We start from the raw sequence: 13,772 nt of genomic DNA on the forward strand, positions 1-13,772 counted from the left end.
AGCAAAATTCCTGATTTGTAAAGGGGGCTTTGGCAACACTATGAACGTACTTTGGGATCGACACGTGGATGGCTCACCCATATATAGTGCGCTGCTTGATTAAAGCACCTCTTCAACAGCACTGTTCTGGCTGGTACTCATATTGGTACCTCTAGTGTAGATCGCATCCGGGTGGCGAAACTATCTATTTGAACAAAAAACCTTGTGCAAACTTGGACGGTTTTTGCTGTGGTTACTGTGGGAGATGCATGGCTTGGATACTATTCTTGTCGTGGATGATATTCAAGTGTTCGTACAAAGTGTACCAATGCGGATCAACAAGACTGGAGGACACCCAAGGATGTTAAATCTTATGCTCTGCTAAGCCTACGTTTTCTCTTGATACGTGGAAGGATACACGGCAAGCAAGACTGCGTCATGGCTCTACTTGTAAGAAAGCGGACCGTTGTTGTGATCATGCTCACATCCATGGTCTGGGTGTTTATGGATATTTTCTTCTTCATGAGGAATAGCGACTTCGTGAAAATGTCTGATTCGGAGAGGCTGAAGGAAAAGGTGAGAGAATATGCCGTGGAAAAAGTCACCGTGCGACCACCGGAAGGTAAGGAAGGGATTCGAGACGTGTACCACACGGAAGCAGCTCTACACACCCAGCGCCATCAAGTGCAGACCTTGAAAGAACAAATATTTCCACCCAATCTTGAACTGGAATCGAAAAGTAGCGTCCACGAAGATTTTCTGGTCACAGATTACACTGAAGATGACGGAAGATACAATTATAATGCATACCCTGTTATATTTGACGATTTTCAACAGGAAACGGAAGACAAATCTGAAGATAAAAACGACATTGAAACGCCACCTGTAAAGATTCCACAACAGGCCAAAGATGACACAGAAAGTTACATAATCACCCATGATGCCACAGCTAAAATGGCGGACCAAAAACGGAACGAAGAGGAAACACTTGATTATGATCAAGTTGATGAGCTTAGAAAGAAGTATGAACTCGTGACTATGTCGGAACTTATGTACAACACTCCTTCACCCTGGGTAGCATCGACACGCAAAACTGTTTACGATGACGTCCTAATCACAGAACGCTTGACGAATCAAACAATGAAGATATCTCACACTGAAAACGTCGAACAGCGGAAAGAACAGCTCAAAGAGAAAATCTCACCAACCGTTACCGAATCTGTAGCAGCTACGACAAAAAAGGCAACATTTGCAAACTTTATGGCTCGCCTGCCTTTTTTGGTGAAAAACGAAGCCCCCGGACCATATCGTAACCAGTATGACCCCACGGAGTTGGAAGAGACCATCCCTAAACACACCGTACTATCCATGAACTCCGTGACGATACGAAAACCTCCTCACAGTCCCGGGGAGGCAGGAAGACCCGTCACGACTAAGAAGGAAGACGACGCGATGGTGAAGAGCATGTTTGCGGAGGCGTCTTTCAATGTGTTTGTCAGTAACCTCATCTCTGTGGAGAGGACCATTCCCGACCTTAGGCCAACAAAGTAAGGTTTTTTAATCACTTTTGGTCAATTTAAACCTACATTCGCTTGGTCGCACATGGGGCAATTACTGTCGTATTGAGGTCACCTGAGTTAGCGCCGAATGGGACCCACTCCAGACCCTTGCGATTTAGCCGTAAGCTCCTTACAATATTCAGTCCCTGGCTGCGGAGAGAGAGTAGCCGGCCCACCCAACAATGAACAACAAAAAAAGTAAAGCAAAAAAAAAATGTCGCTAACCCAACACGCACGCTACTGGAAAGGGTCACAGTCCTTAGAATGGAACATAAGCCATAAGGCCATTGTGCTTGTCGAAAAGAGCTAGCTAGGTGAATTTCCCTGTACAATATAAACCTATAAAACTGTATATTGCGTCTATCTTTTCTGTCACAACACACTAGCAAAACCTAGTTACATCTGAATACATCATATTGCATTCTTAGTCCAGGAGGTGATTCTCAGAGAAGGCCTAGCAAATGAGAAACGTCGCCCACCCTGAACATAATTCACCCAGCATCATAGAATGATAGCTTGATGTCTCTCGATCATTTTTGGATGTGATTTATATTATACTTATACTTATATTATTTTGGGTTATATTTCTTTTACCATGAGATGTCGCACGAATCAAGTGGCGGACGACCTGCCGCAGACGTCCATCATCATCACGTTCTGTGAGGAGTCGTGGTCCACCCTCCTCCGCACCCTGCACAGCATCATCAACCGATCACCTCCCCATCTCATCAGGGAGATCATCTTGGTCGACGACTTCAGTAAAAGAGGTACAAAATGTCGTTTTGTCCGATAATAGACTTCATATGTAAGAAGTAGATTTCACTTGTAGTTTCATAATGTAGTTTATCTTGTGCAATAATAGCCCAATTGCAGTTTACTGTCAAACCTTTGCAAGTGATCAGCTCTACCTGTCCTGTCAAATACGGCCACTTTTTGATGGTGTCTTCGATACCTTTTACCACTGACACAAGTCACTGTCTACAGCGACCACCTGCTCACATAAAACAGATTTTATCGGTCCCCTATGTGACCTTTTTGGGCAATTTTGATTGGACGTATTTTCATTTCATCTTACACACACTAGGTAAAAATAAAGTATCCCCAGCAAAAAGAACTACATACACTGTCGATGACAACGAAAATGTTAATGATTAACATTTTTAATAATTTCTGTTATCTATCGCCATACACACACAGTCCACTTGAAGGGGAAGCTGGACGAATACATCAAGAGATTCCCACAGGTCAGGATCATGCGCACTGCGAAGAGGGAGGGTCTCATAAGAGCCCGGATGTTGGGAGCAGGTACGTGAGATTCACGTTCTGAGGTAGGTAGCCGCCATGACAGTTGCCTCAAAATGCTTAGACCATATAAAAAAAGTCGACGATGTCATGCCTCCCTGATAGTTTTTTTATGAATTTCTTAATGGCATAGCTCCTAGCTATCACAGATGGTAGTTATCCTCCCCTCAGCCCTACCCTTCTTTCCTTATCAATCCATACCAGCCCTCTCCCTCCCATTAGGGGTAATTCTTTGGAAAACACTGGACTATTCCGCACTACTTTCAGGAAGGAGGTGTCGGCCACAGTACCTAAAATATTGCGAGGTGGCCAAACAAGCATAATCACAATGCTTCGTCGGGACCTCAATAACTATCCACATGTCAAAATCCATACAAATCCGTAGAAAGAATCTTGATAATATTGAGAACAAATACACATAACCAAAAACAGTACCCCCCTAGGCCCTTGGAAGTGAACCTCCTTTTCGGACGTAATAAACGTTGTGAAGTACATGTAATTTATGCTCTAAATAGTCGAAAAGCTTGGCTAAATCAATCATAACATAATAACGGTAATAATGTGTTCACCTATATATCTATCTTAGAGTTTATTCCAAGACATTTCCTGATTTTTTTTTTGCGTTCTATTTGTAGCCGCCGCCAGTGGTACAGTCCTGACGTTCCTGGACTCCCATATCGAGTGTAACGTGGGCTGGCTGGAGCCGCTACTGGACAGGATCAGACAGAACAGGACCAACGTCGTCTGTCCTGTCATAGACGCCATAGACGACAGGACATTTGCGTAAGCTTTTCTATCTCGTTTGTTTTTATTTTTTGTTCTAAATCGTGAAGTACTCATCATGCTCTATGTAACGAAATATGTAACGTTAATCAAAGAAAAAACACATTAGGTACCTGGAAGCTCAGACCCTGCGAGGAGGCATGGACTGGAAAGAGCTGAAGTTCGAGTGGAGATCCATTCCCTCGTTCCAAGCGTTGGGTAGGAAGGACCAAAGTTGGCCTATCATGTAAGTACAATCTTATTAGTTCTTATTTCTGTGTTTCATGAGTCTTGTATACTTTTATTTTCATTTCACTGAAGAAAGACAGTGGATGCTGTCGGAAACGTCTAAATAAACATAGTGTAGTGTCCAGTCGAAAGATTACTTCAACTTCTGTTACTGAATTCCTGGATGAGTAATCTGCACAAACGTACAAGCTTAGTTGTTCTGTAGTAACGTTTAGTTCACCTTTATCCAGCCAATTTCTACTATTTTTACAGCGATCTGCGGAGTCTAGTAGAACCTAGTTTTATACGTTTTCATATTGTATGCGAATGTTTTGGCATATAAAATTTTTAGTTTACTTTTGAATGTTTTTCTCTTCAGATCCCCCACCATGGCTGGCGGATTGTTCTCCATACAGAGGGACTACTTTTACGAGCTCGGCGCCTACGACCCGGAACTATTTATCTGGGGCGGCGAGAACATAGAAATCTCCTTCAAGGTGATGTTTGTGTTAAAAAAATCCATTTTAAGCTGTAGATATGTTCAAACTTGATATATTTTGCTTTCGTCTAAGCCAAAGAAAAACATTGGCATACGTAGTTTCTTCAGACTCAGTTGAGTTGACAATATATACTCTTATATGTTCTTGTTTTCGCTAACGGCTTGGCCGGCAAACTCTCCCTGCATGACAAATCCCCTGTGTAATCTGCCTTGGCTGCCGAAAAATCTCTGCCGACCCTGGCTAAAAGTCTGATTTTCCATGGTATTTTCTCGTCAACTTAAAAGTTGTTTTTCTACAGATCTGGATGTGTGGAGGCCGGCTAGAGATTTTGCCCTGTTCTCGCGTGGGTCACGTGTTCAGAAAGAGCCAACCGTACATCTTCCCTGGCGGTGCCTTTGAAGTGTTCAGGTAGTTAATATCTTTATCATAAGTCATTTGATCCAATTAAAAGATTAATGACTATACTATTTTCAAAAATATCATTATTTCTTATCTAAACTTATTTTATAACAAGTAGTAGTAAGCTCTTAACATTTTCTATTATATGTATTTGATAAAGCCATAACACCCGCCGAGTCGCCGAGGTCTGGCTGGACGACAAATATAAGAAGATTTTCTACGCGCTGATGCCGGAAGCTTTACACATCGACTACGGCAACATCACTGACCAGGTATGGCACAGAAGCGACACATAGCGACTTGCACGATAGCTGCACAAACCTGATAAAGCCACCAAGTCGCTAAATGCTTTGGTCAGCACAGCACTGTTCTTTCAGTGTACTGACGGTATTGGTTCACGAAACGACATAACGTGTGTATATCGTGCATGTGAAAAGATATGACGGACTCTTCACTATCATATGAATTATGCTTTATAAAACTCTGCTTTTTTTTCTTTTATACTGAAATTTGCGGCTGAATTTCAGCTGGAGTTCCGACGTAAGTGTTGCCCGTTCAAGTGGTACTTAGAGAACATCTATCCCGACCTCGGGGTGCCGCAAATCAACCTCCAGGCTGTCGGAGAGGTAAAAACACGAGTCCTACACTTTTCAGTATTTACCTATATGAACAACTGTAAACAAGAAATAGAACACCTCACACCTTCGTAAAATATTTCATACTCCGTGAGTTTTTGTAAATTTCTTCTTTTATCAAATACTGCGAATTTCTTTCCAATTATGAATTATATGCATTTTTTGCATATATAACTTGGAACCCAGGCCAAGCCAACTATCCAATCGCGCACACTTAATTCCATCCTCCAATTTTAGCCTAAAACCAACCCACTCACTTCCACCCTGCTGAAACGACTATAAACAAAGCCAACATCGGATAAAACTTGGACACATATCGACACAAACAAACGGAAAACAATACCGCCATTTTCAGGAGGTATTTACATGGACCAGGAGGTTAGTAACTTGTTGACAGTTGTCACCTCTGTTCCCCTCTGTCAGATCCGGAACCTGGGCCAACAGGACGTGTGTGTGGACACGCTAGGCGGCGCGCACCTGGGGCTGTGGCCCTGTCATGGGCAGGGGGAGCACCAGGTGGGAAAACTTTCCGTATTTACTTGTAGCCTCCTTGGCAGACTTCAAGCGGGGGTGGGGGTGGGTGTATCTGGCGTACACCTATTCTAGGAAATGCGGAATCGCGGATTATCCTAGGACAGATCCAGATTTCAATCTGTCCTAACAGAGGCTCTGGTCCTAACCTGTCCTAGGACAATGCGCAATCGTCTTTTATCTCAACCTATACAATCTCAACCAAACTGTGCCCGCCCAACTATGCACTACCTGTAATCATTAAGACGTCATCTTTGTGCATGATAAATGAGGCAGATAAATGATATGACATGTGGACAAAGTTAAAAAGCAGCAAACTCGTACTACTAGTAATGTTGTTTGCTGATAATGGCCTTGAGTCGGCGACTACTATTGAATTGTTTTATATTTTTATTTTAACACGCCTAAATGTTACGAATATTATATAATTACTTCCGTATTGTGTGATTTTCTGTAATTTCTAATTTGCATTTTTCTCTTCCGTAGAGTTTCAGCTTAGACAAAAGCGGAACGCTGAAGTCCGGATCGCTGTGTGTTATACGGGAGGTGGGGAAGGACGGGGAGGTTCTGTCTATGGGACTCTGCAAAAAGGAAAATGTCATGAAGTTCCAACATCAGGTACGTTGCGTATAACATATTTGATCGGTACGATGGTGATAATGATTTGTTTTATATTAATGATTTGTTTATTTGTTTGTTTGTTTGTTTGTTTGTTTCACCGGTAAACCACCGTTAGACGTATCACACCAGTTTTGTAACGGTAGGTCGAGCTGCAGATGAGCATACTGTAAGTTCTGATCCACTCATACCGGGGTGGACCTTTTCGTTAAAGTTGGAAGGTCCTTAACCGCATCGAGGTGTGGCTCTCCACTTGTGTTTCATTGGGAAAAATGACCCTAAACAGAGCTAGGTACTCATTTTCACCTGAGTCGAATGCCAAGGCCACAACGTGACCCGAACTAGAACCTTGAGTCTACAACCCTCGACAAGAGCGCCGTAACGGAAGCTTTTAAGTTTGATCTGAATCTACGTTTTCAGGTTCAGACCTTTTCAGCTTCACAGTTTGATAGTATCCTTTTTGAGGTGCGTAATTATTGGCCCTCCAGTATGAGTGATGCGGAAATCGTCGTCTGGAGCCTAAAGTCACCTATGTGCTAAAGCGACCATCCTGAAGCAGATGCCTAATTCCACAGAAAGCAGAAAACTTGTCGATGGGCGGGTGGGTGGGACGCTTCAGGCTCCAGACTTTGCCGGAGGGCCAGCACACAGAAGAATGATATATTCATGCGCGCATCTCTTATCTATAGGGGGAGTGACGTCATACTTTTCGGGCCAATCATTGTGCACCTCAAATAGTATCCTTTTTGAGGTGCGTAATTATTGGCCCTCCAGTATGAGTGATGCGGAAATCGTCGTCTTCCGCCTTTGCCATCTCTGGCTATTGAGCCCTTCCTTTTCCCTTTGAACCCCTTAACTTTTGTACCTGTATCAGTATCTATAATTAGTATAGATATCTAGCTAACGTAACCGCCCTTCAGCGTAACGCATCAACGTGTCTGTGTCTGTATACATCAACGCGTTCGTATCTGGATCTATCTGGCTAATATAACATTCCTTTAGAAGAACGCTTGTCATCTGCTCCCTCTATACCTCTTTCACCACACCCTTTCTCATTATTCTCTCTCAACTCCCCATCTCTCATTTCCCCTCTCTCAACTCCCTTCTCTCATGTAACTCCTTTCTCATCTTACCTCTCACGCTGCCTCTCCCTTGTACGGTACCCACTCTCAAACAACCCAACACTCATATATAGCCCACTCTCATTTTTTGCTGCACGACAAACAAAATGGAGGAAGCAACGCAAAATTGTTATCTCAAAACCGTTCCTCTACGATCACTCGAAGGAAGAACGATAAGGACACGGCCAAGCCCAGTTCTGAATTATCCGCGTTAGAGGTAAAACAAAACTATTTTTCCCTCGCATCGCAGGACCATTTGTCTTGAGCCTCGACTGTCTCTATGCCCAACGGCCCCAGCCTTATCCAACCTCAACTTTCAAGCATCCGCTTGACGATGCTGATCCCCAACCTTTCAGAGGACGGAGACGCTCATATTTGCCACTCTTCCTGCTTAATAAACTCGACCCACCGAAGCAACAATATGGAAAGACACCAGGCTTGCACAAGTGGAGTGCAAAACTGTTCCAAACGCCCACCGCGACCTCGGAGATGCATAATGCCCAAAAGTATTATTCTGAGTCCGGACGACCTCTCAACAGTTCAAACACGAAATTCTTTTTCCTCAATAGAGATAGCGGTAAGCCCAAGATGGAATCGAAAGACAAACATAGTGTTCCACATCATAGCTTCGATGTTGGGATCCGGTGTAAAATCTGTAAGGGTACTTGTGTCGGCTGATTCAACTCAGTCAGTGAAGCGACAGCCAGAGATGATAAATCCGTCTAATACAATAGCGAAGTAACACCTTACGGTATCCAGCCTACGATTTCTTACAAGGTTTCCGACCTAGAAAAGTCCTCCCTTCTTTAATACCAGTCTGAGCCATTTTAGTCTTATTACCAAAATTGTATCAACCAAAAGAGTGTTCTAATCCATGTCTAGCTTTGATGCTTCAATTATGGTACACGATCTCGGAGTGCAATACAGAGAAACGCCCCTAGGTGTCTCAAATCGAAAGCTAACAGGAGGAGCTCATGTGACCACTCCAGAGTCCCTGTCACACAGGCATATGTGGCGATAGGGAGTATACGTGCCTGGCAAAGGCGCATATCACAACATCTGATATCCTTGCGGTTCCACACTGGATTTCTTAGTCTACCAAATGCAGAGGCGGCCAAGAGCGATCCTTCTCTTTGCGTCGTTTTAGTACTATGTACAACACTTCCCAGGAAAACAAACTCAGATTTTCACAACTATTGTGACCTCTATGGAAAAGATTTCTTGAACTATTTACCCGAGATGACTTCTCACTTGCAGCATTTCCTTTTCGAGCCCCTTTTCTTACATGCGACTTCAAGCTCACTTGTCGAGAACTGCAATTTGCTGAATATTGTCGCTGAAAATGTAGCGTCATTATGCAAAGTCTCGGGCTGGGACGAAAATTAAGTACAGAGCAGAGTGGACTCATTCCTCAGCCAACCGCCATCTATCACACCACAGCCATCTCTCCGTAAGACATTTGGACCCGCATATCTCCAGTTTTAAAACACTTTTATTCAGTTATGCCAAACTGGTTACGAAATGTGAATAAAGAGACTCTTTTTACACAACCAATGCTTTATTCACACCGACGTTTCGGTGACCGTCTGTTACCTTCTTCAGGGCAATTCTGACTGGTTCACATTGTACTGCAGGACAGGTGTCGCTGCTCACAGTTCAGATGCGGTCACAAAACAAAAAGTATTTACATATGTACAAACAGCTTTGATGCACACATTTACAATGCGGTCCCAAACGTAAAGGAGTGTAATACATCCATAACACAATCAGTTGTCAATTAACGATGAATTGATGTAACGTTTTTTTTTTTTTTTTTTTCCCTACTTCTTAAGAATATTGTCCCACACGTGGTTAAGGAATGTGTTTCTTGCGTACTGCCTAGAAAATTCGCACTTGTATACCTTCCAGTGTAATATGCCTTGCCCTTGGTACCTATTTAGTGCGACCGTCCTTATATAACAACACAATTTTGTGGATTCAATGCCTTCTCGATCTCATGGCGATATGATTTCTGGCTTGCGGTCTTCAAAACCTTTTACGGCGAAGCCTGTACGAGTACGTTTTCCTTCCTAAAACATCCACCGTGAGCTCCATATTCTTCTGCGGCACTTCCTGTGCCTGCCTGGGTATTTCAATTTCGTAAACTCACGGAGGTTTTAAATTTGGTTGAGTTCAATGTGAAGACGCTGGTGCCACCTCTCTGTGTATGAACGGAACTGATCTGAACCGAGATCAATATCTTCCCGCGACACTCGCCGGTGCCTGCCCGGGTCTTACCAACTTCGTGAGCTCTACCCGCGACACTCGCCGGTGCCTGCCCGGGTCTTACCAATACCATGGCCATCTTCGTGAGCTCTACCCGCGACACTCGCCGGTGCCTGCCCGGGTCTTACCATGGCCATCTTCGTGAGCTCTACCCGCGACACTCGCCGGTGCCTGCCCGGGTCTTACCATCTTCGTGAGCTCTACCCGCGACACTCGCCGGTGCCTGCCCGGGTCTTACCATGGCCATCTTCGTGAGCTCTACCCGCGACACTCGCCGGTGCCTGCCCGGGTCTTACCATCTTCGTGAGCTCTACCCGCGACACTCGCCGGTGCCTGCCCGGGCCTTACCATCTTCGTGAGCTCTACCCGCGACACTCGCCGGTGCCTGCCCGGGCCTTACCATCTTCGTCGTTCGTGAGCTCTACCCGCGACACTCGCCGGTGCCTGCCCGGGCCTTACCATCTTCGTCGTTCGTGAGCTCTACCCGCGACACTCGCCGGTGCCTGCCCGGGCCTTACCATCTTCGTGAGCTCTACCCGCGGCACTCGCCGGTGCCTGCCCGGGCTGTACCGTCTTCATGAGCTGTCCTTTCCTTGTGGCACTCAAGTGTCCGGAATGGCGAGGAGGGTGAGGGGGCCTAAGAGAGGCTGACAGGCTGCTGTTCCTGCGCCACCACTTGCTGCTACATCTTTTGTCGTACCTGCCGCATCTGAAGATCCCTGAAGTCCGAAACTTCTTACAAGGGTCGTTACGGGTGGGGGAGAACGTCACGCGTGAACCAGCACGTCCCGGTTCCTGAAAACTATGCGGAAAACAAAACACAATTATCGATACCGCTGACGAAATTACACACAAAATCCAGCCGTAACAATATCCACACCATACGCACTCGACATCCCCCCGCCTAGCGCTCAAAGGTGGGCAAGCCACGATAACATGAACAGTCCTAGGCCATGCGTGCTCCCCGTACATACATGCTCAACAACCAAACGCTAAGCTTGGTAAAAATAGGCCACGCACACGACAATCACCTTACGTACGGGCAACACCCACGCAATCCAAAAAGTTAAACTTGACAAACGAAAACGTATAACAATAACATGTACGTAACAAAAACCACGCTCTAGAAACGCTGGCAGTCTGCATTACTACATCGCCCACGAGGGGGATGGCGGCGGGTTTCAATTCCTGAAAAGAACTCCAAAAATGGTAGCCATAGTGAGTCCCGATGCCATGAGAGCCCATGACAGTGCTATCCTAAAATCCTGCATAAAACCATACACACGAAAAAAAATATAAAGATTTAAAGAAAATGACAAGAAAATGGCGAAGCTCTAGATCTGTAATGGACCTCCGCACTGTATGGAGGCGTTCGTAGAATTCCCTGGTAGAGGATGGATGCAGATTGTGATTTCAGCCACGGCGATATCCATCTTGCTTCTTTGTTCGGGGTTTCAAACCACGTGTCTGCGTATCACTAGAATATACACAAAAATCAGAAAATGACAAGAAAATGGTGAACATCTCGGTCTGAAACTCTCCTCAATAACAGACAAAAGCCTCCCTTGCCTTCCAAGGTAGAGGATGGCAACGGATTCTATTATCCCACCACGGTGACTCAGAGGGTAGCCATGTTGCATCTCCTCGACAGCGACAGCTCTAGCATCCTGGTAACACTTTCATAAAACAAGAAAAACACACAAATAGCAAACTCCTAAACAGCACCACTAATCAGCGTCGTCAAAAGGTGGCCACAGCAAAATTCAACAGAGGATGCGATCGTATAAACCAAAAACTGAAAAGAAATATTCTAAATATTAAAGGTAGCTCTCTCCCGTCGGACCTGCATACAACGTTTACAAAGCGTTCACAAAACACTCAGCAAACAGGCAACAGACAAAACGCGACAATGAAACTATGTGACAGTCAACCGGAAAAATTTGCAAAAACGTAAAGTTCTTCCGTACGGCAGAAACATGACTCTGCGAGCCCTGCAACAGGCCTAGACTACAGATATCAAACATGTCTCACCACAACACCACACCACAAAACGAACAAGTAAATCTCCAGACCGGGCTCAGATAGTGCTTTCCTGTGTTCGACCAAACCTTGCGTGGTACCGTGTATCTCTGATACAATACCCGGGAGAGTACGAGCTGCCGTCACGAGCTAGAGCTGCTGCACCGCATCGTATAGTAGCGAGTCTCCCGCCGGCATTCTCGTGGCCTTTTCCCGGCAAGTTTTCTGCGCTGGGGCGATGAAGGACGTACGCTGCTAGCTTCAGACGAGCCGGAGGGCCAGCACACAGAAGAATGATATATTCATGCGCGCATCTCTTATCTATAGGGGGAGTGACGTCATACTTTTCGGGCCAATCATTGTGCACCTCAAATAGCAGACACGTTGAACATGATGATCCAAGCTCATACATATAAACCTGATTGCATTTTCATAGTTTTCATATTTTACCTTAAATTTCTTTCAGGACAAGGAGCTGAAAGAACTCGGAGACGGACCTCATGTTTTGACCGGGCGCTGTCTGGACATTACGTTTGGTGCTGGAGCACAGAAGTTCCTCCAACTCAACCCATGCAACGGCGGCAAATTTCAACAGTGGAAATTCGGGCTGTATCTGTGACCTCTGGTGGGATTGAGTAAAACTGCAGCAACTCGTTTTTACAGAATGTACTAGTATTCAATTTTGTGTTGGGCATTTGTTCATGATCATACGTCATTGCTTCCAATGAATTTTAACTATGATGTAAACATAAAGAGTGTTAGCTTTGTTTCGTTTCGCATGGTTTGATATTTTGTTGCTTCCACTAACAATGTGTTCATACGATACATCAGTCTAACATTATTCTTGAACAATAAACGTGGTTTAAAACAGAGATAATTGGACTCAGTTACTCACGACGATATAAGAGCTGTCAGAAACCACCCGCCATCTTTCTTCTGATCTGATGGTAGTCACGTGACCCGAGTGTCAAATGTCGAACAGGTCACGTGACTCAACGACATTATCTATAATAACGAGTAATAACGAAGCATAACACAGCTTTTCGCCCATGGGGCTTAAATACATGGTTGCAGACCCCACAGTGAGAAGTATAGTCGGCGCCTTAACATCTATAGCAAGGTTCAAAAGTAATAGTTTTTCTTTTCGTCTATAGTTTCATGATTGATTAAGAATGACAAGTTCATATGCAATGTGTGTCCGTTTATTTCATATTTTCTAAAACAGTGTCAAAGCTTTTTAAAAGAGGTCTACCTGAAGTATACATGTTGAGGAAAAAATTCTCCAGAAACACCTTTTTTGAAAGCTGGAGACGAGAAAGAAAGTCTCTAATTTGCACACACACATTCAATCACGTCGGTCTGATCGGTAGGTCGCTTAGCTTTCGTCAATGATCTTTACTGGCCAAGGGAATTTGTGTTGTATTTCCGGTTACTGTAACGGTTCTGAAAATACGGTTTGTACGTAGGTGTTATCTTGTTTTTCTTCTTACATTTTGGCCGAACTAACAAAAAAATACAGTTCAATCATGTAAACCTGAATGCATCAGAATCATATTTTGTCACACATCTATTATGCAGGTGTCAACAAAATGTTGGATTCGTTTATATCATTTTATGGTCCTTGCCTGTGTTTGGCACCAATAGGCTTGTTACCTTCATGAAAAAATGGAGGTATAGTTTTCGGCATGTGCGTTTGGATGTTTGTATTTTTTGGTCAGCATAACTCTAGAGCCTCTGGATGTATTACAACGATATTTGGTATGTGAGTAGGGGGTGGGAAGACGAAGCTCAAGGTCGATTTGAGCCCCCTGGTATGTGACATTGGTACTGCAGCAGAAATTCAATTTTTCGAAA

The 13,772-nt window shown here is 44.3% G+C and overlaps 1 protein-coding gene and 1 long non-coding RNA gene across 2 annotated transcripts; one reads left to right on the forward strand and one right to left on the reverse strand.

Moving 5' to 3' along the window:
- Positions 1–57: 57 nt before the first annotated feature.
- LOC118424391 (polypeptide N-acetylgalactosaminyltransferase 1-like) lies at positions 58–12,788 on the forward strand. The gene is made up of 12 exons (XM_035832938.1): positions 58–1,526; positions 2,139–2,305; positions 2,736–2,843; positions 3,476–3,623; positions 3,733–3,849; positions 4,210–4,327; positions 4,629–4,738; positions 4,890–5,001; positions 5,257–5,355; positions 5,788–5,880; positions 6,382–6,513; positions 12,385–12,788. The coding sequence occupies exons 1-12, from the start codon at positions 418–420 to the stop codon at positions 12,535–12,537; spliced, it is 2,466 nt and encodes an 821-aa protein (XP_035688831.1). The 5' UTR covers positions 58–417; the 3' UTR covers positions 12,538–12,788.
- On the reverse strand, positions 3,456–12,932 carry LOC118424393. Its single transcript, XR_004832196.1, has 3 exons — positions 12,814–12,932; positions 3,737–3,842; positions 3,456–3,589 (listed from the first exon to the last, which is right to left on the reverse strand). It is a non-coding gene; the product is annotated as an uncharacterized LOC118424393 (long non-coding RNA).
- Between the last annotated feature and the right edge of the window lie 840 nt (positions 12,933–13,772).

The sequence above is a fragment of the Branchiostoma floridae genome, chromosome 10 (genome assembly GCF_000003815.2).
Source record: "Branchiostoma floridae strain S238N-H82 chromosome 10, Bfl_VNyyK, whole genome shotgun sequence".
Lineage (NCBI taxonomy): Eukaryota > Metazoa > Chordata > Leptocardii > Amphioxiformes > Branchiostomatidae > Branchiostoma > Branchiostoma floridae.

Excerpts from the sequence above, each read along its gene's own strand:
- LOC118424391 (XM_035832938.1), top strand. The coding sequence starts at position 418 with ATGGCTCTACTTGTAAGAAAGCGGACCGTTGTTGTGATCATGCTCACA. Across the intron at positions 3,850-4,209 it reads GACCAAAGTTGGCCTATCAT|ATCCCCCACCATGGCTGGCG; the intron begins GTAAGTACAATC and ends TTTTCTCTTCAG. Across the intron at positions 5,881-6,381 it reads ATGGGCAGGGGGAGCACCAG|AGTTTCAGCTTAGACAAAAG; the intron begins GTGGGAAAACTT and ends TCTCTTCCGTAG.